Below are 24,629 nucleotides of genomic sequence, written 5' to 3'. Positions count from 1 at the left end.
CCCCCGCAGCTCCCATTGGCCGTGGTTCCCAACCAATGGGAGCTATGGAGCAGGCACTCAGGGTCAGTGCCTCCGCCTAGGGGCCACAGAGATATTCTGGCTGATTCTGGGACCTGCACGGAGCCAGGTAGGGAGCCCGCCAGTCCCGCCAGCACACACACACACCAGCACTAGACAGGTTCCTGGGCCACGTGCCACCACTTGCCCCCCCAGCACCAATGGGGGTCTCAGGCCACCCCCTCCGAGCACCCTTGGTGCCCCTGGACCACCCCTTCTCCCAGAGCACCCAAGTTTTAGTCATGGATAGGTCACAGGCCGTGAAGTTTTGTTTACTGCCTGAGACCTTTCCAGACTTTTATTAAAAATACCCATGACTAAAACGTAGCTTTAGTCATGAATCTTTCAAGTTCTGTAGGGCTGGGGAGAGTATTCTGCCTGGCCTAGGGCCCGGGGAACACAAGGGTTAGAAGACAGAACACACAGCAAGAGAAGAATGGAGGAGGAGAGCATATGCTGGTGACGAGGTGTCTGGTTTTTTGGAAGTTATTATTTGTTATCTAGACCGTCATCTCAGACCAGACAAAACAGTTCCACCTGCTCATTTCCTACTCTACGCATCTCCTGCCCTCTTCTCCCTGCAATGTCATTTCCAAAAAACATTCTTATTTCTCTTAGGAACAGCATCAGCATATTCTGGGTTTGGGTTTCGGGTTTTCGCAGCTATTTTCGATTGGTTGCTGCTCCCTCCATTTCCACTAGGTGGCAAGACATACACAATTATGCAAAGTTTGATCTTCTCACCCTGAGCTAACTGTTCCTCTCCACTACGCAGCCCTGTCCCCTGAATTCTTCTGTCTCGGGGAATTGCTCTCTCCAATTAACAGTCAAGAGACTGCACCGGGCAGGTGTCACGACTCACTTTTTCCTCCAGCTTGTTTGCATCAGGCCTGATTTTGTTGGGGGCAGGAGGAGAAATGTGCAGGATCTCAGCCTGTTTCAAGAGGGTTTCAAGCAGTTTGCGAGGAGCGACCCATGGGCGTGGCTGCTCTTGGCTTGGAGAAGAGCTCAAGGACTGGTTACAGTTTCGGATGAGACATGGCGTGGTTGCCATTTTCTCTCTACCTCCTGGGGACCGGGCTGTGTAGAGGTAAGAACAGAAGGCTGAGGGGTGACTTTATCACAGTCTATAAGTATCTACATGGGGAACAGATATTTAATAACAGGTCCTTCAGCCTAGCAGAGAAAGATCTAACACGATCCCAGGGCTGGAAGGTGCAGCTAGACAAATTCAGACTGGATTAAGGTGTACATTTTGAGCGTAATTAACCAATGGAACAATTTACCAGGAGTCGTGGTGGATTCTCCACCACTGACAATTTTTAAATCAAGACTGGATTTTTTTTTAAAGCTCTGCTCTAGGAATTATTGTGGGCAGTTCCCTGGCTTGGGTTATACAAGAGGTTGGGCTAGATGATCCCAATGGTCCCTTCTGGGCTTGGAATCGCTGAATCTTAGTGTTTTCTCTTCCAGCGCAGCGTATCTGCGAGCGTACTCTTACCCTAGGAGAAGTTTTTGCATTTTTTTGCCAGCCCATGATCATTTGTTGGTCTTGTGCTTGGGCTGAAGCTGAAATCAAGCTGCGAATCAACTGCAAGCAATGTATCTTTGTGCAGAATTTCACTCTTTTATCTCTGAGCTGGAAAATCTGTCCTGTGTATGTAGAATTTGATGTAGCCCCGTGTTCTAAGTACCATACTATAAGCAGAAACAATCTTCAAACAGAGGCGCGTATTATAGCAAATGACAAGGTGTGACTACAACATTGCAAATGTTTTATCTTTTTCAGGTTGATTGTAACACACAGTTTATAGTACAGGCATTCACTTTTCACATGATGGGCATGGTATGTATGCACCCTGGTTCCAATCCTACACAGACTTTCCTATGGGCTTGACTTTACACACCATGAGAATTCAGTCCAGAGATTATTCGCAGTACATAAAGGCAAGCCTGCACCTAAATCTTTGCAGGAGCAGGGTCCTAGTTAGTTGCTTGCGTAGTTGTTCTCTGGAAGGTGTGTCTGTGTGTTACCGTTCGCAAGCAGTGGACAATCTATGAGGGGTTGAGAAGAGCTTTCTGTTCAAAGTCTCTCTTTTGATTAGCTCCTAACTCTCTGGAGGAAAAAATCCTTTTGGGATTAAATGTCATATGTTTGGTTTCCACTAGCACTGGCTTAAAACTGGGGGGGGGGGGGGGAAATCCTGAGGAATACGTGGAATTTCTTTTTGTCAGAATTTCCAAATGTGAGAGATTTTCTCAGCAGTATGAGGTGGATGGAACGCTTGAGCAAAATCCATTCAGCCGCCTGAGTCAGCTAAGTGAAGGGGGATAAAATAAACACAGACACACGTCTGAGTATTCTCTGTGTGTCTAATACCATTTCTTATATATTCCGTCTATATATTGCTCTATACTGTATGTGACAGTAAAGGGTGGCGTAGATTTTAATTTTGGATTGGAAGCTCCTTGAGGTACGGACCTGGGCTACTTGCATTTGACGGCAGAGCATCGTGCACATCTGTGGTGCATCAGAAATAAAAACATTGCACGGTGTCTGGTAGATGTATGGGCCAAATTCTGCTCGTATTGAAATCAGCAGGCTGCAGAAGCAGAATTTGGCCTGTGTTTTTATTCTAAGGAGATTTGTGAGAGTTGTTATGGAGTAACTTGTTAGACAAATGATGGATTTCATTCTGCTTTGGGTATTTATATGGGCCTCGTTACCCTAGTTTCTGGGCAGCTGATAATTAAGGCTATGATTATTCATGGGTATTTTAGTAAAAGTAATGGACAGGTCACGGGCAATAGACAAAAATTCACGGCCTGTAACCTGTCTGTGACTTATACTATAATACCCCTGACTAAATCTGGGTGGGGGGTCACTTCTGGGGGCACCCTGGGGGACTGCAGCTGGGGTGGTACCGGGGTGCTGCTCAGGGAACACCTTGGGGGGCTGGGCCAGGGCCAGCGGCACCAGCTGCCAAGGGTCGCCAAGCAGCAGCTACTCCAGCCGCCTCGGGACCACTGTTCAGGTAGTCCCCAGGGCCAGCCACACGGGCAACCCTGCTGTTTGGTCTGCCTCTTAGATCAGCCTTGAAAAGAACCCAGTTAATCTCTGCAACATATTACCTGTGAGTTTTCTTAAACACCACTTTTCCTTGAGTTAGCTTTATCTGGGGGGAGGGATAGCTCAGCCTACTAAGCCCAGGGTTGTGAGTTCAATCCTTGAGGGGGACACTTAGGGATCAGGGGCAAAAATCTGTCTGGGTATTGGTCCTGCTTTGAGCAGGGGGTTGGACTAGATACCTCCTGAAGTCCCTTCCAACCCTGATTGGCTATGACCTAGGATCTTCTTCTGCAACTTCCAAGCTACAAAGTAGCAACATATTTATCAACACAGGCAGCAGAGAAATTATTTTTTTTTAATGGTCACTTTTTAGAGCCTACTGCTTTGTGCCGTGGAAAAGCACCTTGGGTGGTGGGAAGATTCCCAGAGAACCAGCCCAGTGTGTGACGCTGAAAATCTGCCAAGGAGCCATGTTAATATCGGCAGGGCCAGCTCCAGGCACCAGCTTATCAAGCAGGTGCTTGGGGCGGCAACTCAGGAGCGGGGCAGCACTTTCGGCAGCAATTCGGCGGAGAGCCCCTCACTCCCGCTCGGAGCGAAGGACCTCCCGCTGAATTGCTGCAGATCGCGATCGCGGCTTTTTTTTTTTTTTTTTGGCTGCTTGGGGCGGCAAAACCTCTGGAGCCGGCCCTGAATATCAGGCAGCTCTGTCATGGAAGTGACACGGGGTTTACTAGGCAAGGAAATCTGCGTGAAGTTCTGCATGTGGTCAGCGTCACACCTACGCGGCAACTTGCAGCAATGCTTGCAACTGGATGGCGTGGGGTGGGGGCAGCTGTCGCGTAACCAGGTTCCCTGACATGGCTGCCTTTGCTGTGTAGACAGAGCCTCCTGGAGTTACTCCGGACCGAACGCTTGCGTCAGGACTTACTCCCCACTCTCCTTTTCCTTAGCTGCGTCCACTCAAGACCTGGGTCTGGATCAGCCTCCAGTTGTCAGAGCCCTCAGAGGGGAGTCTGTGACGCTGCCCTGCTCCTGCGACGTCTGTAACTACCCTGACTTCCACTCCGAATGGCATTTCGCCAGTGGGGACAGGGGCCCGGGCACCATCCTGACCGTGAAGACGGCCATCAGTTCCAAACACCTGGACCCACAGTGCAAGTTTTCTGTGACGCACCAGAGAAACTCAAGATCTTTGCTGCTCATTAAAAACCTGCAGATCAACGACCAGGGAACCTACGTGTGTACAATGATTAAAAACGTGCCGCCTCCTACGGTGATCTTGAAAGGGCCCGGGACTCAGCTTGAAGTCTATGGTAAGGATCATTTACACAAATAGCAGGGGCCAGACCCTCAGCAGTCATGGAACTAAGGCAATTGACGCCAGCTGAGGACCTGGCCTCCAGGACCTAAATCCAGTTTATGTGACACCTCTCCATTGAGGGGGAGAATTTGTCTTGCAGCTCAGATGAGGGACGAGAGAGAGCTGGTGTGTGTGTCGTATTCTGTATGGGTGAAATTCACCCCTGCACGTTGTACCGGCATAAAGTCACCGCTTAAATCCCACGTAAGAGCTCAGAGCACAGGCCCCGACTTTCTGCTTTCCCCAGGGGTGCTCTGCCCCGCCCCAAGGCCCCGCCCCCACTCTGCCCGACCCCAAGGCCCTGCCCCCACTCCGCCCCTTCCCCGAAGGCCCCGCCCGCACTCCGCCTCTCCCCAGCCCCTCCCCCGAGGCTCCACCCCCACCCTGCCTCTTTCTGCCCCCGCTCTCTCCTCTGCCCGAATGCACCCTGCCCTGGCTCCTCCTCTTCCCATCCCCGCTGCTCCCCCTTCCCTCCTCAGTGCCTCCCAAACAGCTGATCGGCAGTGGGCGGGAGGCACTGGGGGGGAAGGGGAGGAGCTGATTGGCAGCGTGCACTGAACAGCTGATCGGCGGGTGGCTGGTGAGTGCTCAGCACCCTTTTTTTTTTTTCTGTGGGTGCTCCAGCCCCGCAGCACCCACGGGGTCGGCGCCTCTGGCTCAGAATAGGGGTCTGCGAATCTCTGACACTCCAATGTACCTGAACAAATAAATAGCCACACAGATGCCTGTCGTCACAACGAGGCCCTCTAGATCTCCATTTCCCCCCCGATCTGTAATCTGATTTATCTGGTTCTCTTCTCTGCAGCTTTGCCCAAAGTCTGGCTCTTTGCTTCTCCCTCGGAAGCAGCTCTTCCCATGGCCCTAGTGACCTGTGCAGTGAGGGACTTTTATCCACAATCTCTGTACGCCACACTGAACGCAACGTGCGGGGGGTACGCGGCGCTGGCAGACAATGCTTCAACCGTCATGACTGGTGATGGGACCTTCAACACGACCCTACAGGCCTGGGTGAATGTGACCGACTGCCAGAATGGGACGGAAGTGACCTGTTTGGTTAGACAGCTCACAGCTGAGACACGCAGGATTCTCTGGATACCCAGGGCAAAAAATAAAGGTAGGAGGTCTGGCTATCTGAGAGGGTAATGGCCTTATGCATCAATTCAGAGAAGGCTTTCCAGGTGTAGGAGCACAGTGGGGGAATGTGCGACGACGGCTGGGATAGAAGCAGTCCTGGCTAGGAGGGTGGAAGGTGCAGGGGGACATAAAAGCAGCGAACAGAGGAAAAAGCTGTGTAGGGCAGGATGAGAAGCTTGAGCTTGATGCATCGAGGGAGGGGGGAGACAATGGAAGATTCCAAAGACTTTTAGAAAATGGTTTGACCATGTGCCCAGAGTGCGGGATGGAGGCATTCACGAAATCAAAAATAATAATAACCAAACTTGCCCCCATTGCATGTGCAAATTATGCACCTGTGCAGGCACTAGTGTCATCCAGGCTTTAATGGGATGTTGTGAACTTAAATATAGCGCTTCAGTCTGGAAACTTCCGACCTGCTGTCGTTGCAAGGAACAGCGGAGCATCCTGTAGCTGGAAACGGATTGCTGACTGGGCATTCAACAGCCCTTTATGTATGGCCAGTTTCACTGCTTCCTCTGTGGCGTTAATTAGACTGAGTTTAATTAGTCCATTTCCCTGTTCACAAAAGATTTAAGCACATGTTTAAATTCCGTTGAATTCACGTGCTTAAAACTAAGGATGTCCTGGAACACCACGGACTAACGGTGTTTAAGTATGTAGTTAAAATTAAGCACCGTCTTAAGTGAATGGGGCTGGATGCTGAAATGCTTTGCTTAACGGGGGATGTAGGCCCTGATCCTGCACACATAAGTAACTCATTTGCATGAGCATTTGTAGGTTTGACTCTTAGGGTTTGTCTACATGGGGAGTTATTCCTGATTCATTATTCCTGATTAACTCCATATGTGGATACTCTTATGCCAGAATTAGAGGGTTTTATTCTGAATTAGCTTAATCCAGTGAATTAAACTAATTTGGAATAAGGCACTGTTATTCTGGAATAAGAGTAACTCCATGAGTGGATAATCAGGAATAATCATCTTTAAATTCACTTCCAACTTTATTCTGGATTCATTTTCATGTGTAGACAAACCCTTCGTTTTCGGTGTCATTTTAGTGAGTCTTTCACTCAGCAACAGGGAAGAGAGAAGTATATTAATAAGGAGAACAATGGGACTCTCAAACTACACCTGAAACTGTAATTTACCCCTGACACTGCTCTTTCACTTGCTTTTTGTGAAACTGACTAGGTTTCAAATGGCCTTGTAAGCAAGTGGTTGTGCCAATGACAGCCGGCTGTGACTCCGTGTTTGGTCAAGAACGAACAACACCCCCGCCTTTGCCCAGTTCCACCGCTGGCCTCCAGCAGGGCCGCCCAGAGGATTCAGGGGGCCTGGGGCAAAGCAATTAATTGGCCCCTTCCATAAAAAAAAGTTGCAATCCTACTGAATACTGTATTCTCGTGGGGACCCCTGCAGGGCCTGGGGCATATTGCCCCACTTACCCCCCCGGGCGGCCCTGGCCTCCATTCTACTTTGCAGTCCCACTGACGTCCAGAGGAGGCTTTCCATTGATTTCAACTGGCTTTAAATAAGGCCTGACATTATTTTTAAAGCATATTTTGGCAACTGAGTTTTTTAGGGTTGTGGTTTGTTCACAAGTCTGGCACATTTCAAAACCCACGTTTCCATTTTCCTGTCTGCCCGGAAGCTGAACTGCAGCTTCAGTGTGGTCACTATTAATTCTGTTTTACCAGGGTGATGAGCCACAGCCCGAAGGGTCTGAAATGTACTTGCAGGCTCATCGATCGCTGTGTCAGAGCAGACCTCTGCCCAGTCAAATGTCCTGCTGTTCCCATTCATTTTAGGCTTCTGGTGAGAGCAGGAGCTGTCTGTACCTAGAGCTATTTTCTAACAAAACCAAATACATAAGTAACTTAACTGTACTCAAAAAGATTGGACATCAGAACCAGAGACCACGGCCCAGCATGCTGACCAATACTGGCAAATTGGGGTTTTTTGGGCTGCCTTGTCTGTCGTCTCTTGTCCTAGATCGTGAGCTCTTTGAGTCTGGCCCATCTTTTTCGGCTGTGTTTTGTACAGCCCCTAGCACAATGGGATCCAGGGCTGGACTTCTAGCCACTACCACTATGCTGATAATTGATGATGATTATTATTAAGAGTATGGCTTACATAAGTCCCTTACAAAGCTAATGGTTTACTCTTTATCTTCTCCTCCCAATCCCACGTCTCTCTTTTGTCCTGGTGGTGTTGTCTCGTGGGATGGATAGACTGCAAACGCATTGGGGCAGGGTCTCTCTTTAACAGCTGTAAACACTGCAGACTAGTGAGCATTCTCACCAGTCAGGGAAAGGAAATCACACCATCACTGGTTCATTCACCTGCACGTCCACCAATGTAATATATGCCATCATATGCCAGCAATGCCCCTCTGCTATGTACATCGGCCAAACTGGACAGTCTCTAAGGAAAAGGATAAATGGACACAAATCAGATATTAGGAATGGCAATATACAAAAACCTGTAGGAGAACACTTCAACCTCCCTGGTCACACAATAGCAGATCTTAAGGTGGCCATCCTGCAGCAAAAAAACTTTAGGACCAGACTTCAAAGAGAAACTGCTGAGCTCCAGTTCATTTGCAAATTTGACACCATCAGCTCAGGATTAAACAAAGACTGTGAATGGCTTGCCAATTACAGAACCAGTTTCTCCTCCCTTGGTTTTCACACCTCAACTGCTAGAACAGGGCCTCCTCCACCCTGATTGATCTAACCTCGTTATCTCTAGCTTGCTTCTTGCTTGCTTATATTTACCTGCCCCTGGAAATTTCCACTCTTGCATCCGAAGTGGGCATTCACCCACGAAAGCTCATGCTACAAAACGTCTGTTAGTCTATAAGGTGCCACAGGATTCTTTGCTGCTTTTACAGAACCAGACTAACACGGCTACCTCTCTGATACAAGCTCCACATGTAACCCACACACCTCCTGGGTGTGGTGTTTTGTCCCATCTAGTGGCACTGACACCACTTAGAGAGATTAATGAGTCTGCTCTACAGCCTGAGCTAACAGCCACGTGGCTTTTAGCTCATGCAGTAGAGGCTCATGCCCTGAGGTCCCAGGTTCGATCCATCCCACCGATGACTGGGGTCGGCCTGTGTTACATGTGCACTACTCCTCTCCTTGGGGCTTGTTTATTGACCACAATACAGCTACCAAATCAACTCAGCTGAAAACCCTGGCAGTCATCCCCAGCTGCTTTCTTGGAATTGGGAGTTTTGTTTCAAAAACGTCGCTAGATTTATCTTTCTAAAGGGTAAAAACACCTAAACATTAAACGAAAAGAACAAAACTAATTGTTTGGGATAAACTAAACATTTTGTTCCACCCGAAATGAAACATTTTTCATGTTTCGTTTCGGCTCCTGAACCGAAAAGCCAATGATCGCTCTGCTCTAACTGTGCGTACTCAGCCTGCTGGCTTGCCTTGTGCACAGTGTGCAGCCAGCCAGCCAGCGTGTGTTGCAGTGGGTTGATTTTGCTTCAGACACACACAGCCGTGCAGTGTACTGGGATTTCTACAGTGCTGTGAGACCACTCCCTGGCCTCCCCCCCCCCCCAGCCCATCTTTGTCATTTTCAAGATAACCTGCTCAGACACTGCAGCAGCTGAACACGGTCTGAGCAATGCCCCGGGCGTTATCTTCACACCTACTGCGTGACCAGAGAGCAGAAAAGAGTAAGGAGGAAGCAGTTTACGGCATGTGGTTAGGGGCCCAGGTTTGTACCAAACGGCTCATTCTCTGTTCCGCTGCAGAAGCAAACACTGAGTATTGGGTGGATATTCACCCTGCTCTGAATTCGTCTCCGTACATGTCTGTGTTCACTCTGAATGGTTTCTACTAAGGGAAGCAATCAAACAAGCTAGAAAGTAAGTGAAGTGTCTATGGCAGAGGGAAAGCGCAGCGTGTGTGTGTGTTTCTGTAATAAGCCGCACGCCCTCTGCCTTCCAAAATGGCAGCTGCCTATGCAGGCAGGCAGACGCCTTAGTAGTTTAAAGGCACAGTGAAGAGACAAGAGTCATAACAGCTATATGTCTACGTACGACACAAACCCTCTTGATGCATGCAGCATAATTCTCATGGAAGTTAAGATGTACACCCGGGATTTCCCATTGTGATGTATTAGGGATGAGCATGAGATGAAATTACTAAGTTTGAAAGTACCAGAAATGTGGAAATATCCATCTTTTACCTAGTGCAGTTTCTTAAGTGCTAGTTTATCTGCTCCACCCTGAATTGTAGCTCTGCCTCAGGGTTTATAACTTAATCCCCCACCTGCCCACTTCTTATCTTGCTTGTATTTTAGCATTGACTTAGGAAATATTTAGTACCGGTCTTTGCACTAGCCAGCGATGACTGACCCCACTCTGATCCTCAAGAGGCCTGATCCTGTATCAGCAGGTTTGGCGTATCTAGGCCAGTGGTCTGACCCTGCACCTATACCAGCGAATGTTCTTCCACGTGTGACGAGGTGTGCAAACCCCGCACTGGAAAGGAAGAGGTTAACGCAGCCCCACCCTGCTGTCCCAGAACAGAGCGGAGGGGAACTGACCTATGCCTCAGCTCCTCCTGCGAGAGGTTCAGCTGCCTGGGCCACTGGCTTTTGGGACCCTACCCGACCTGCTGTGGAAAAGGCCGCTCCACACTCAGAAGGGCTCTGACCTCTGATTTATTTTATTTCATGTCTTCAGTTTGTCCTTTTGGAGCAGGGGACTGGCAGGAGGCAATCCAGGGAAGGAGAAGCACAGCACCTTTGGGTGCAAACCTTGGCTGATTACCCCAGGGCCCTGGATTGGAACGCAGCGGAGAGGGTGGCCTTGAGTTCCCCTACTAGCCCCTAGGGGGTGCCGAGGGTCACAAGACTACCCTGGTATGAGAGAACCTGGATGGAATCAAAGCCCCAAAACCAAGAGAGCAGAGACCTCAAAACATAGACTCAGGGGAGGCCTATTGACCCTCTTGGCTGATCCTAGGATTATCAGCTGCTGGACTCTTTGCATATCCCAAGAGGAGCAAGGCACTAGCTAACTGTGGTCGAGCCTCAATAACTAGCATCCCATAAGCAGGGACTGAAGCCAGTGGAGGGCGAACAACTAGAGGCAGACTCGCCATGATGCCATGCCCAGACACAAGAGGGCATCCTGGTGGTGAACTGCCTACTACACCACACGACAGGTAATGAAGCTGTGGAACTCCTTGCCACAGGATGCTGTCAAGACTGAAAACATAGGAAGGTTCAAAAAGGGATTGGACATTTGTATGGCTAGCAAGACTGTCTGGAGTTGTTACAGTTAATGCTAACGTACATTTTGGGAGATTAAACCTCATGCTTCAGGGTTTAAGACCAACTCTAACTAAAGAGATTAGGAGAAGACCTAATATGGGGGGGCATATTGCCCCACATCTGCCCAATATGGGGTTCCATGGACCGTCCTCTGAAACATCTGGTGCTGGCCTCAGTCAGAGACAGGCTACTGGATGGGTCCCAGTCTGGCTGTTCCTCGGCTTTGCTGTGGTGTTGCCCTGACATGTGCTGATGTTGGCTCGTGGTGAGGGAACACCGCAATGCCAGCAGGGCCATAGGGAGTTGTTGCGCTGTGTTTACCGCATGACTCTTGGGGTTACCTTTCATTGAGAAGGTCTTTGCTCAGCAATGGGATTCCAGATGCTATTGTTTCTTACCTGCACCTGTTAAGGCTCTGGCATGTTAACTCCTTGCTTCCCGTCCAGTATAAGATGTTGATGATGATTACTCAGCAGGGATCAACAGTGATAAACAAATGCATTTCTCTTCTCTCCCCTGTCTCCAGCAGCGCTGTTACCTGTGCCAATCATCCTCATCAGATTTATTTTTGGAGGAGCTGTGGTTCTTTGGCTTATTTTCCTGCTAGGCTGCTTCATGAAAAGTAAGTATCCAGAAAATGGAGGCATTCGATGCTGATCAATGTAGCGTTCAACAAAGCATCTGAGGCTTGGCAAATGCCCTGACATTTCTCATGGTGGCATCCAGGCTGCCAGAGCTGGGTATAGGCGGACTCCTCTGTGCAGGGATCACTGGGTGGAACGTTCTGCGCGATGCAAAGCAGACTAGGGCCGGCTCAATGCTGCACAGTTTGATTGACATTGGGTGTACAGCTGCAGATTTTTGTATATTGCTTGGGCGCATGCACGCTTGGGTGCTTGCATCACCGCTGTGCTTACTCACCACATGTGGTTGCATCAATGGAAAATGCTGTGCACACCCGGTAGGTGTCCTGGTATATCCCACACTGCTGTCCGGCGCAGTGCCTTGTGGGACATTAGTGTACTTGTATATAGAGTTAGGTTAGTGGGTTGGAAGGGGATTTTCCCCTCCTCCCCGCCCGCCGCTTGGGCTCATGCCCAAGGCTCTGGGCTTTAAGCCTTGTTCGGCCTCCTCTAAGCCTATGCCAACGGGCGACCCCCACGACTCCTGCTTGAAGTGCCTGGGGCGTCTCAGCAGGCCGAAAAGTGGAAGACTTGTAAAGCTTTCCAACTCCGGACCAAGAAAGAGCGGGACTTTCCATTAAAGCAGCTCTCAATGGAGGTGGCTCTTAGCCCCGACCCTCCGGCGGCGCGCCGAGACCCGGCACCGGGCGCTTCGGTGCGCAGCACTACGGCGTCAGCAGCAAGTACTGCGCCATGGACAGACTCTATCAGAGACACGTGGCACCGGGCTTCCCTGGCACAATCAGTCCGGTGCCGATCTCTCTCGCCTGGCCAGAAGCGGCACCGCAGGCCAGAGACGACGGATCCACCTCAGCAGTTGGCGGCACCCCGGAGGCCAACCTTGGAGTTGTGTCCAGCTACGGAGCGACTGAGAGTACAAGCGCTGACACCAGCACCGTCGACTCCGGCACTGAGGGAAGAGCCGTTGAGTCTGGTGCGCACAGGCTCCCTGACACGTACTGTGGTTGAGCCCCAGCTTCCATCGATGCCGGAAACTTTTGCAGCAGCGTGAGACCTCATTGCCCTGATGAATCCGGCATCGCCGCAGACCGTGGTACCACCTCCAATTCATGTGGTACCATCTAGGGGGAAGCCGGCCCTGGTACGTCCAGTAACTCCTCCGGCAGAAGCATGGCACCAGTCCCGATTCCAGATTCTAGCGTGCTCCCGGCACTGTTCACAGTCCCAACGCCGGTTTCCCTCACGTCAGTCGAACTTGTATCCTCGGTTGTACATACAGCACCGCTCCAGCTGGAATGGATATGAGCAACACCTCTTGAAGAACAACAGTCACCAAATGAAATTAATAGGCAGCAGGTTTAAAACAAATAAAAGGAAGTTCTTCTTCACGCAGCGCACGGTCAACTTGTGGAACTCCTTACCTGTGAAGGCTGGACTATAACAATGTTTAAAAGGGGACTGGATAAATTCATGGTGGCTAAGTCCATGAATGGCTATTAGCCAGGATGGGTAAGGAATGGTGTCCCTAGCCTCTGTTTGTCAGAGGGTGGAGATGGATGGCAGGGGAGAGATCACTTGATCGTTGCCTGTTAGGTTCACTCCCTCTGCGGCACCTGGCATCGGCCACTGTCGGTAGACAGATACTGGGCTAGATGGACCTTTGGTCTGACCCGGTACGGCCGTTCTGATGTTCTTAGTTACAAAGGTGAGTAACTGTCTTTTTTTTCTGCATACAAAAGCCAGGGCCGGCGTTAAGGGGTAGCAAGCAGGGCAATTGCCCAGGTCCCCACACCACAGGGGGCCCTGCAAAGCTAAGTTGCTCAGGCTTCGGCTTCAGCCCCGGGTGGCGGGGTTTGGAGCCCTGTGCCCCAGTGAGTCTAAGGCCAGCCCTGCTTGGTGGACCCCCTAAAACCTGCTTCTGGCCCCCCAGAGCGCCCGGACCCCTGGTTGAGAACTGCTGATTTAAGCTAACCTCAGCCATACCTGGAAGAGCGTTAAAGGATTTTCTGATGAACACATCTGAGGTATATACAAGACATGGTGTCAGGAGTAAACTGAGAACAGAGACAAGAAGGAACAATGCACCAAAGGTTGCAGTATCTCATCAACACGCCTCTCTTCCATGCACCAGAGCACTTCAGCTTTGACAAACCTTTAGAACAGACAGACTGGAAGCAGTATTTTGCAAGGTTTTGCATTGCTATCAAGCTGCACGAAGAAACTGGAGCGATCTAGGTATTGTCTTTAAGTTATGCTATGGGAAAGCAAGTAAAGCATATCTTTAAATCTTTTGACTTTACTGAAGACAGTTGCAAAGATGGCTATGAAAGGGTTCTGGCTATGTTTGCTGCATACTTTACACCTCAGAGAAATGTGGTGTATGAAAGAGCATGTTTTCTCCAGAAAATTCAAGAACTGGGGTGGGAGTGGGGGGAATGTTGAATGTTTTATAAGAGTTCTGCATGTATTGGCTGAAAACTATGATTTTGGGGAATCCAAAAATGAAAATATCAGAGACAGGCTGGTTATTGGGTTAACAGATGAAACCCTTTCACAGCAGCTACAACTGTAGAGAGATTTAACTCTAGCCTCGGCTCTACAGAGAGCAGTCTGAGATGATGAGACTGCAAAACCTAGAGCAAACTTGACAAACATTGAAAAACCTGAAATTAGCTTAGAAACGGCAAACAGCCACTTGAGTGTTAAAAGTAATTATTATGAACTCCCTGAGGCAAGGAGGGAGCACTCCCGGGCTAAGAGGGACCAATTCCAGCCTGTGTGCACAAGGTGTGGAAAAAGCCATATCCCAAGAGATGACGCAGGTCCAGCCAGAGACGCAAGGCGTGATACATGCATGAAATATGGACATTTTGTAGCTGTTCGCTGCACCAAAGCAGTCAGGGAGTTGACTCATATTACGGACAACTAAGGGCCATTGTTTCTGGGATCTATCAGAGTCTGCCTAGAGAGTGAAACTGAATATTGCTGGCAAGACAATTGACTCAAGGGTTGATGTGACAGTCATCTCAGAAAGGACTGACAGTCACCTTCAACCCCCTCCCCGAGCTGAAGTCACCTGACACAGCTCTGACCAGCCCTGGAGGTAAACTGAACTGCCTGGGCCCATGCATCACAGAAATAACTTAGAAAGACAAAAGCTTTGCATTGTATGCGGGGTTGTTGTAGCCATGTCGGTCCCAGGATATTAGAGAGACAAGGTGGGTGGGGTAATAGCTTTTATCGGACCAACTTTTGCAGGTGAGCAAGACAAGGTTTCGAGCTTACACAGAGCTCCTCTTCAGGCCTGGGAAACATACTCAGGGCGTCTCAGCTAAATACAAGGTGGAACAGATTGTTTAGCATAAGTAGTTAACATATTTCAAGGGACCAGACAAGGTGAGGTGGCCTGTTAACACCCCTCCAGTCATGGGGGAAAGGAAGGGAGGGGGAGAACGGTAGCTGCCGGAGGTTGTTAGTGGGTTACAAATTGTTGTAATAAGCCATAAATTCAGTCCATGATTTTTAGTATCTGGCAAACTTATGAATTTAAGCTCCCGGGCTCGTCTTTTGAAAGTGTTGTGCAGGTTTCCTTCGAGGATGAGGACTGAGAGGTCAGATCTAGAGTGATGGCTTATAGGGTGATCAGATAAAGGGGTTTTTGACTTTTATCATTTTCCTGTGTGAGTTCATGCGAGAGCACAGTGATTGTCTGGCTTCACCCACATATCAGAGGGGTAGCCGTGTTAGTCTGGTTCTGTAGAAGCAGCAAAGAATCCTGTGGCACCTTATAGACTAACAGACGTTTTGCAGCATGAGCTTTCGTGGGTGAATACCCACTTCTTCAGATGCAAGTGAAGAATCCCTTGCATCTGAAGAAGTGGGTATTCACCCACGAAAGCTCATGCTGCAAAACGTCTGTTAGTCTATAAGGTGCCACAGGATTCTTTGCTGCTTCACCCACATAGTTGTCTTTATAGCAGGCCTGCCCGGACCAGCTGCGGCACTGAGTTCATTGCACACCGCTTCACACCTCGTCGACCCCCAGGCCGGAGGAGGCAGAGCAGATGTCCCAGAACTGGAGTAGGCAGCTGCACAGCTGAGCAGGAGCTCATGGAGCGGTTCTCTGAACTGGTAAAGCACAGCCACCACTGGGCTACCACTGCAACTCATTGGACCTGTGAGATGGGTAGTGCTCAGACTATGAGATCTGAGCCTCAAGAAGCCGGCCAGTTATTACTTGGAACTATGGGGTTGAGGACGGGACAGATTTTAAAGGTATTTAGGCACCTGACTGCCATTGAAATCAAATTCCTAATGCAGTGATCTGGCTCACTTGATTTCTTGTATGTAAAATATTTATTTGTGGGGATTCATGTTTCTTTTGACTTCCCTTTTCGCTAAAGCAAAAGATCCATCCAGTTCCATATTCCCAAGGCCCCTGAGTGCTGACGAGTGGAGAAGACCCACCTGCAACGGTGCCCTGCCAGGGTTTATTTTAATTTCCCCGAGCTAGAAATAGGAGCCGGGCATGAGCTGTCGTTCGGTGTATTTTAGAGAAGGGCCCTCGGACAGGCTGAACCCAGCCCTTGTTGTGGCCCTTGGTACCTGGCAGGTAGGTTGCACACAGGGCTGGCTCCAGGCACCAGCCAACCAAGCACATGCTTGGGGCGGCACCTTGTAATGGGCGACCAATCTTGGGGTGGCAGGGGGCACTCAGGAGTGGTTTTGCTGGGGGGGAGGGGTAGCTCAGTGGTTTGAGCACTGGCCTGCTAAACCCAGGGTTGTGAGTTCAATCCTTGAGGGGACTTAGGAATTTGGGGCAAAAATCAGTACTTGGTGCTGCTGTGAAAGCAGGGGGCTGGACTCAATGACCTTTCAAAGTCCCTTCTAGTTCTAGGAGATAGGTATATCTCCTATTATTATTTATTATTTTGGGGGGGCGTTGGTTTGGCAGAGCAGCGCTAAAGGGTTTTTTTTGTTGCTTTTGTTTTGGCGGCATGGCGCGGCACATGGGGGGTGTTTCAGTGGCGCAGCACTCAGGGGGGGTGTTTCGGCAGGGCAGCGCAGCACTCGGGGGGGTGTTTTAGCAGGGTGGCACAGCGCTCGGTGGGGTTGGTGGGACAGGGCGGGGCGGGGCGGCGCTCAGGGGGGTTGGCGGGGCAGCACGCTGCTCGGGGGGGTTTTTCGGTGGGGCGGCACGGCGCTCGGGGGGGTGTTTCGGCAGGGTGGCACGGCGCTCGGGGGGCTGTTTTGGCGGGGCAGCGCAGCACTCAGGGGGTGTTTTAGCGGGGTGGCACAGCGCTCGGGGGGGTTTGGCGGGGCAGGGCGGGGCGGGGTGGTGCTCGGGGGGGTTGGTGGGGCAGCGCGGCGCTCGGTGGGGTGTTTCGGCAGGGTGTCGTGGTGCTTCGGGGGGTGTTTCGGCAGGGCGATGCAGTGCTCATAGGGGGGTGTTTCGGCAGGGCGGCGCGGCGATTGGGGGGTGTTTCGGTGGGGCGGTGCAGCGCTCATAGGGGGGTGTTGCGGCGGGGTGGCGTGGCGCTCGGGGGGGTGTTTTAGCAGGGTGGCACAGCGCTCGGGGGGGTTGGTGGGACAGGGCGGGGCGGGGCGGCGGTGAGGGGGGTTGGCGGGGCAGCACGCGGCGCGGGGGGGGGTGTGGGTGGGGCAGCACGGCGCTCGGGGGGGTGTTTCGGCAGGGTGGCACGGCGCTCGGGGGGGTGTTTTGGCGGGGCAGCGCAGCACTCAGGGGGGTGTTTTAGCGGGGTGGCACAGCGCTCGGGGGGGTTTGGCGGGGCAGGGCGGGGCGGGGTGGTGCTCGGGGGGGTTGGTGGGGCAGCGCGGCGCTCGGTGGGGTGTTTCGGCAGGGTGTCGTGGTGCTTCGGGGGGTGTTTCGGCAGGGCGATGCAGTGCTCAAAGTGGGGTGTATCGGCAGGGCGGCGCGGCGATTGGGGGGTGTTTCGGTGGGGCGGTGCAGCGCTCATAGGGGGGTGTTGCGGCGGGGTGGCGTGGCGCTCGGGGGGGTGTTTTAGCAGGGTGGCACAGCGCTCGGTGGGGTTGGTGGGACAGGGCGGGGCGGGGCGGGGCGGCGCTCAGGGGGGTTGGCGGGGCAGCACGCTGCTCGGGGGGGTTTTTCGGTGGGGCGGCACGGCGCTCGGGGGGGTGTTTCGGCAGGGTGGCACGGCGCTCGGGGGGGTGTTTTGGCGGGGCAGCGCAGCACTCAGGGGGGTGTTTTAGCGGGGTGGCACAGCGCTCGGGGGGGTTTGGCGGGGCAGGGCAGGGCGGGGTGGTGCTCGGGGGGGTTGGTGGGGCAGCGCGGCGCTCGGTGGGGTGTTTCGGCAGGGTGTCGTGGTGCTTCGGGGGGTGTTTCGGCAGGGCGATGCAGTGCTCATAGGGGGGTGTTTCGGCAGGGCGGCGCGGCGATTGGGGGGTGTTTCGGTGGGGCGGTGCAGCGCTCATAGGGGGGTGTTGCGGCGGGGTGGCGTGGCGCTCGGGGGGGTGTTTCGGCAGGATGGCGCGGCGCTCGGGGGGGTGTTTCCGCGGGGTGGCACGGCGCTTGGGGGGGGTGTTTCCGCGGGGCGGTGCAGCGCTCATAGGGGGGTGTTGCGGCGGGGCGGCGGGGCAGGGTGGCGCTCGGAGGGGGGGTGTTACGGCGGGGCGGTGCTCTTTTTTTTTTGCTTGGGGTGGCAAAAAAGTTAGAGCCAGCCCTGGTTGCACCCAGGTTGGTTCTCCTGCCAGGTGTTAACGGCAAAGCATTTCATGCCGTGGTCCCTGTGCTTTGGTGGGTAGCTGGGAAAACTGCCTGATGGGGATTTCCCAGCTTATTTCTGAGATGCAAAGTGTGCCACACTAAAGGCCAAATGCAGGTCGGGGGTGAGAGGCCCAGGCAGCTCCCATGGGATTGCAACTATTGCTCCCTGAACATTGGCCTGCAAGCTTGGTTATTTAATCAGCTTTTGCATCTGGCTGTATTTGGAGCTGGTAAATGTCTGCGTTCTCTTTGCTTCTGTTGGCAGCATTTGTTTTGAGCTAATAAGCCCTTGCCTGGCTCTTCCTTCCGAGGATCTCACAGCACTTTACAAACGCAAATTTGATTTCCCTACGTGCCGGTGAGCTACAGATGGGGAAACTGAGGCCGTGCTCTTCGGTGTTGGCTAGTTTGTGGAACACCTGAACTTGATGAGCAGGGACGTCATCACTAACACAAAGGACTATTGCCATCTTCCGGCAGAAGGTAGCCCAGCCAAGCGCAAGCCGGTGTGTGGCAGTGCGAGCGTCTGAGCGTGATGCGAAAATGGGGGAGTCTTTCTAAGTAGACTCAAAGAGCTGCAGTGAACCAGAGGGCTGTTAACGCAGTCATCCAGTGAGACGGAGAATGAGCAGAGAACTCCGACCGGCAAGGTCTATGGGACGACTGGAACAGCCAGGAGAATCCAGCCTGGTTCCTGATGATACCCAAAGAGGAGACCTTGAGGGCGTCGGGGTCACCAGGCCTATTGAAGGTGGATTGAACCAACAAGGGAAAAGAGCATGCAGGGCCCGAGCCCCCAGGTGACCTGCCTCTAACTTCTCAAGAGAAAAATCTCATGAGAGCAAATCTTAGGACAAACTAAGTCCTTGCACCGTAGTGGTGCAGAGATCCACCCGGCGCAGCTGGGCAAGGCACCAGAGAGCTGGTTCCAGAGTCCTCAGGCTGGAGCCCAATCTGTGCAGGCCCTGGCATGTGTTGGAGTTGCCATGGGGTTCCTCAAACTTCTGAAGTCACGGGAGACCTGCGGATTTACACCGAGCTGAAATTCTGGCCTCCTGTTGTCCCTCCTTTGCCTAAACTGGGGCTGAATTCATCCGGCGGTTGAAATGGCTGTTCTGCCGCTAGCCAGACTCACTCCAGGATCCATAAGCACCCGTCCCAGGCTAATTAAGGATCATGTTTCGAACCGGCTCAGTCAGCTTTTGTGCACTAAAAACGTGTGTGTTTCTGAGGCTGTGGCTACACTATGCGGCTTTTAGCAGCATGGCGCTGCAAGGGTAACACTTCCACTAGGGCCACGGACGGGATGGAGGGAACATCGAGCCCCCAGGTGTGACCGTTCTTCCTCTTCCAGCGATAGCCACGGTCATGGGCAATCGTGTCACCGAACGACACGGAGAACAGCCATTTGTGGCTGCAGCATTTAATATCGCTTGGCAATTTGGCTGAAATACGGTCTCGCCATGATACATACGCAGCCAAGCCTCCAAATCGTCCACAGGTAGCCAAATGTAGTAGACGCTTGCCCCCGCTGGCCTGTCCATTACATTGTGTCCTTCATACTATTCCAGGGTCAGTAATTGCCAGCATGAAAATTCAAACATATCGACATTCAGCGCAGTACAGTATTTGCACTATGACAAGCATGCAGAAATCAGTTGTAAATTGGAACCTGCAGTACAGGATAGAGTTGATCCAATAAAAGATATGACCTCAGATTACCATGTGGGTTAGGGGAAACCAGAATTATACCTTGGATTAGTCCAACCAGGCGGCAGGTTTTCTTTTGTGATGATGACAAATCTGGACCAGGGACGGGAGATCAATTTTCACTGGAGATCATATTGCGTGATTGGATCATGGCGACCGGAGCGACTGGAATGTATGGTCCAAATCAATGACACCTGACCAAGGATGGACAAAGCAGAGCAGAAACCGGAGACGGATGGCAAGAACCAGGAAGAATGAAACCCTGTGGAACCTGAACCAAAGTGCTACGTGGAAACCGATGCCAGGCTCATAACAGGAGCGGGGAAGACGAATCCCCGTTGTTATGGAGTCATCACAGACGAATTACCTCAGCCATTTGGTTCTGCTTGTGTGAACTCCAGCACACGCTACTCGGAGTTATTTATAGATGGGGCTGGATTGGGGGATTTCTCCCTTCCCCCTCTGCACTGATTCTAAAGGAGACAGTGATGAAATGAGACCTGAGGCCAGGTCTACACTACAGACTTACCTCAGTATAACTACTTCCCTACCCCCGAGCGACAAAGTAATAGCAGCCTAAGCCAGGGTGTGGACAGTGCTGTCAATGGGAGAGCTTCTCCCCTCGACACAGCTACCGCCTCTCGGGGACAGCCCTCTCCCATCGGCGTAGGAGCCACTATCTGACCAACCAACCCCCGCGTGAGGCCCATCAGACCCCTACATATACACCTATTGCATGACGCTGGGCCGGGGGTGGAGGGAACTGAACAGGCCCGTTGTTAAAATCTGATACATTTAAAACACCAGAACAGGTGCACAAAATGTTAGAAACCACCACAGGGGCTGAAGGGCCGGCTGCGGTCAGGACTCAACACCGCTAATGGCGTGAGTGGGTCACTTTGCCAAAGTTTGTTTTGCTCCCTGTAAAGGTGCTTTCGCCACCAGAGCGGCACAGAACAGCTGTACCAGGGCTGAGCATGCGGCCCATCATCTCTGCTGTTAGCACTAGATGGGGATTTTGCATGTGTCCAGCTTCTGTTGATGGTCGCTCACCATTTCAACCATCAACAGCAGCCATCCTCCTGAACGACACGGCAACTCCTTCAGGGCCTGATCCAAGCCCAGTGAAGTCAATAGGAGTCTTTCCATTTCTAGAAAGCCATAAAGCAAATGGCATTAGCTGCCCCCCCGGGGATCAGTTCCTGGGCCTGTGTTATTTAACATCTTTATCAGTGACCTGGAAGAAAACATAAAATCATCACTGAAGTTGATCCAATAAAAGATGTTACCTCACTCACCATGTGTCCCTAATATCCTGGGCCCGACCCAGCTACGACTACTCTGCATACTGATCCATTGGCAGATGCCACAGACGCCGGGGGAGTGGGAAATAACGAAGAGGACAGGTCACCGATACAGAGCGATGTGGATGGCTAGGTAAACTGGGCCCAAGCAAACAAATGTCTAGCCTATGAAATTAGGTCTATTTAATAGAAGTCGATTTTTTAGAAATCGATTTGATACAGTCGATTGTGTGTGTCCCCACTAAGCGCAGTAAGTCGGCGGAGTGTGTCCACAATACCGAGGCTAGAGTGGACTTCCGGAGCGGTGCACTGTGGGTAGCTGTCCCACAGTTCCCGCAGTCTCCGCCGCCCATTGGAATTCTGGGTTGAGCTCCCACTGCCTGATGGGGCAAAAACAGTGTCATGGGTGGTTCTGGGTACATGTCATCAGGCCTCCCTCCCTCCCTCCGTGAAAGCAACAGCAACAAATCTTTTCTCGCCTTTTTTCCTGGGTTACCCCTGCGGATGACTTGATTACAGTCTAAAAGTGCCTACCTGAGGAACAAATATTTAATAATGGGCTGTGCACGCTAGCAGAGAAAGGTCAAACGTGAACCAATGGCTGGAAGTTGAAGCTGGACACTCAAACAGGAAATAAGGTGTAAATTTTTAATAGTGAGAGTAATTAACCACTGGAACAATTTACCAAGGGTCGTGGTGGATTCTCCATCACTGACCATTTTAAAATCCCGACTGGACATTTCTCTAGAAGATCTGCTCTAGGAATTATTTTGGGGAAGTTCTATGGCCCGTATCATGCAGGAGGTCAGAAGAGGATCACAATTATCTCTTCTGCCTTAGAATAGATGAATCTCTGAAATATGACAGACATAGGCTGTGATCCTGGGTCTGACTGTACACGGGTTTGGGACAGTAGTCTGGAAATCTCAGCCCGAATAAGGAAAGTTATGTTTTAAATGTGGCATAGAAAGAACTTTCTCCCAGCAGGCAGCTGACTCACCAGGCAATGTCTGTACCTACTGTGGGTGGATCTGTGGTTCCAGGATCAGAATCCTGAGTCATCTCAGGGCCCATATGTAAATCCGTGGTAGAGATCACCCTTGAATCAAGGCATTGCCGATGATGATGATGATGATTTTTCTAAGAGACAGTCAGTAAATGTAGTTATGGTTGATGCCTCATCCTCTGTAAGTTTCTAGCCTGTGATACAGTTACTATCGAGTTAGTAGAAAGCAACCTTGGGAGTGTAGCTATGTAACTGCTCCTTTAAATTTCAAATATCTGCCATTTTGTGTTCTGTTCCCATGCAGCCTGTTGTCCAGAGGATAATAAACACACTGTGCTCTCTCTCACAGAGGCTGTGCATTTGGTCTTTCTTCTTTTGTTGTTTCCCCCTTTAATCTAAAGTAAAGCATGCAGGCCTGTTCTCCCATTTCCAGCCTGGATTTTCCACTGCCTTACGCCGTGTGTCGTCAACCCCACCATTGTAAACTATGGGCCCAGTGACTATGAAGTGCTGTAAAATCCGCACTCGCCATTCGTGCACAGGTATAAATGACAACACAAGATGCAGGACAATGAAGACTCAGGCCCCCTAGCACTAAGTGGCTGACCTGACCCAAGCCATGAGTCCAATGTTGTGTGTTTCTCTGGAAATAATTGTTGCTGTCACTATAACATAACTCAATGTAAGGAATTTAGCTCTGGCCCTGCTCTGTGTGTCAGTTGTGTTGTCATTAGTGAATGTATGGGAAACCCAGAATCCTGAAATCGGGCCTCGGTTAGCAGGAAGCTTTCAGTTCTTATAGCCCTTTGATCTTTTGGAGCAGGGGGTAATTCTGGGGTGGACAGTCTAGCCTGATGGAGACGAGCTGGTTCTCTCCCACTGGAATCTGTAAGGATTTGCTGGGTTAACAGTCCCAAGTGACAGCGGACAAGAGGCTGAAATATGGATGATCTGCAGCCTTTAGTCATGGATTTATGGCCCAAAATGTGAAACAAAAGATCAAACCAGGAGTTATCGTTTTGCACCAGAGCAAAGCCATAAACCATCCTCGGAGACTTTCTTTTGCTGACTCAGGTTTGTTCAACTTCATGCATCATCCTTCCCTCCCCAAGAAACTGTCGAATCAACGGCGCCCGGATTCACTTGGCCGTGTGCGAAAATGCACCAGCCTGGTGTCGTGCTGACAGCAATGGAGAAATTCTTAGCTCTAAGCACTTAGAAAGGTAATTAAAGCAAACCATTCATGCAGCTCTGTGCAAGGTTTAATTTTACTCCAGGTACAGTAATGGGAATGACTCAGCCATGTATAGCCTGGCACAGCGTTTTCAGGTGGTGAGGTAACCAGTCTGTGTCATCAGGAGAAGTTGGAGTGAGAGCCTGTTTGATACGCACTGAGCCAGAGTTCCTAGATTTAATCCCCAACTGACCTTACCCCAACCCTCCACCCATCTTTTTAAAGCGATCCTCACAAGGTAAAAATTATAGCCTAAAACCTCCACATTCCTTGTCGGTTACTAATAACACCCCAGATTGTTCAAACTGAGTGGTTTTTAAAACCTAATTTACTTTGCAGCAGGCCTCTGCGGTATTGCTAACTCCAAATCATCTGTCAGACCCCGGACAGCTTCAGATGGGCTCAAAAATCCTGAGATTTCGAAAAATAATAAATGTGGGGTTCTTCTTATTTTGTCTTCTGATGTCGGAGACTTCAGGGTTCACCCCCTCTGTGGTTTTTCTCTGCAGCCAGGAGGGCTGGAAATTTACTTTTTTTGTTTAATGAAAGCTGAGATTTTCAGATAGCAACATGATTCCAGCAATCGAAGGCTTTAAGAAACACACACACACACCCCTGAGCTCCCACCCTAATTGCAAGACTCTTGATAACACTGCAAGAGTTGGCAATGCTGCATCTGCAGTTTCTTTACTCTTTTGCTTTTTCTCAGCTGGGATACTGAGTCCGGAATGGTACATTTCATGTTCTTTCTCAGACCAGTTTCACATCCTGATTCTCAGGCACTGACATAATACTGATCCATTTCAGTGCCCAGCCCCGCCGGGGACGATTGACGTATAAATGTACTTTACATTCAAAGGAAAATAAAAACATCTCTCTTCACAATGAGCTTTGTGCCAGTTGGACAACATCTCTGCTTAGGCTACTTCTCCTTTATTAAAGAAAAGGCTAAACAGGATTTCAGATTACAACAAAGCAGAAGTCATCCCAGCCAAATGCAGCCCTGATACAGCAAAACTCCCTGTCATAAAAATGCCTCCCAAAAATCTCTGC

At 50.9% G+C, this 24,629-nt stretch overlaps 1 protein-coding gene across 5 annotated transcripts; it reads left to right on the top strand.

The window, feature by feature from the left end:
- The first annotated feature begins 978 nt into the window (after nt 1–978).
- On the top strand, nt 979–15,797 carry LOC123362062 (immunoglobulin lambda-1 light chain-like). 5 transcript variants are annotated; one of them, XM_045002344.1, is made up of 5 exons: nt 979–1,147; nt 4,081–4,443; nt 5,296–5,604; nt 11,463–11,555; nt 15,555–15,797. In XM_045002344.1, the coding sequence occupies exons 1-5, from the start codon at nt 1,096–1,098 to the stop codon at nt 15,659–15,661; spliced, it is 924 nt and encodes a 307-aa protein (XP_044858279.1). In that variant the 5' UTR covers nt 979–1,095; the 3' UTR covers nt 15,662–15,797. The 5 variants fall into 5 exon arrangements, with proteins under 5 accessions (XP_044858279.1, XP_044858280.1, XP_044858278.1 ...); XM_045002345.1 differs by having other exon boundaries at nt 11,460–11,555; nt 15,558–15,797; XM_045002343.1 differs by having other exon boundaries at nt 11,460–11,555.
- The last annotated feature ends 8,832 nt before the right edge of the window (nt 15,798–24,629 follow it).

The sequence above is a fragment of the Mauremys mutica genome, chromosome 1 (genome assembly GCF_020497125.1).
Source record: "Mauremys mutica isolate MM-2020 ecotype Southern chromosome 1, ASM2049712v1, whole genome shotgun sequence".
Taxonomy (NCBI): Eukaryota; Metazoa; Chordata; order Testudines; family Geoemydidae; genus Mauremys; species Mauremys mutica.
The sequence above is the reverse complement of the archived record's forward strand: the minus strand, read 5'-3'. Positions and strand labels throughout refer to the sequence as shown.

Bases quoted from the DNA above. Each gene is read 5' to 3' on its own strand.
- LOC123362062 (XM_045002343.1), top strand. From the start codon at position 1,096: ATGGCGTGGTTGCCATTTTCTCTCTACCTCCTGGGGACCGGGCTGTGT. The intron at 1,148-4,080 runs GTAAGAACAGAA...CCTTTTCCTTAG, and splicing joins GGGGACCGGGCTGTGTAGAG to CTGCGTCCACTCAAGACCTG. The intron at 4,444-5,295 runs GTAAGGATCATT...TCTTCTCTGCAG, and splicing joins GACTCAGCTTGAAGTCTATG to CTTTGCCCAAAGTCTGGCTC.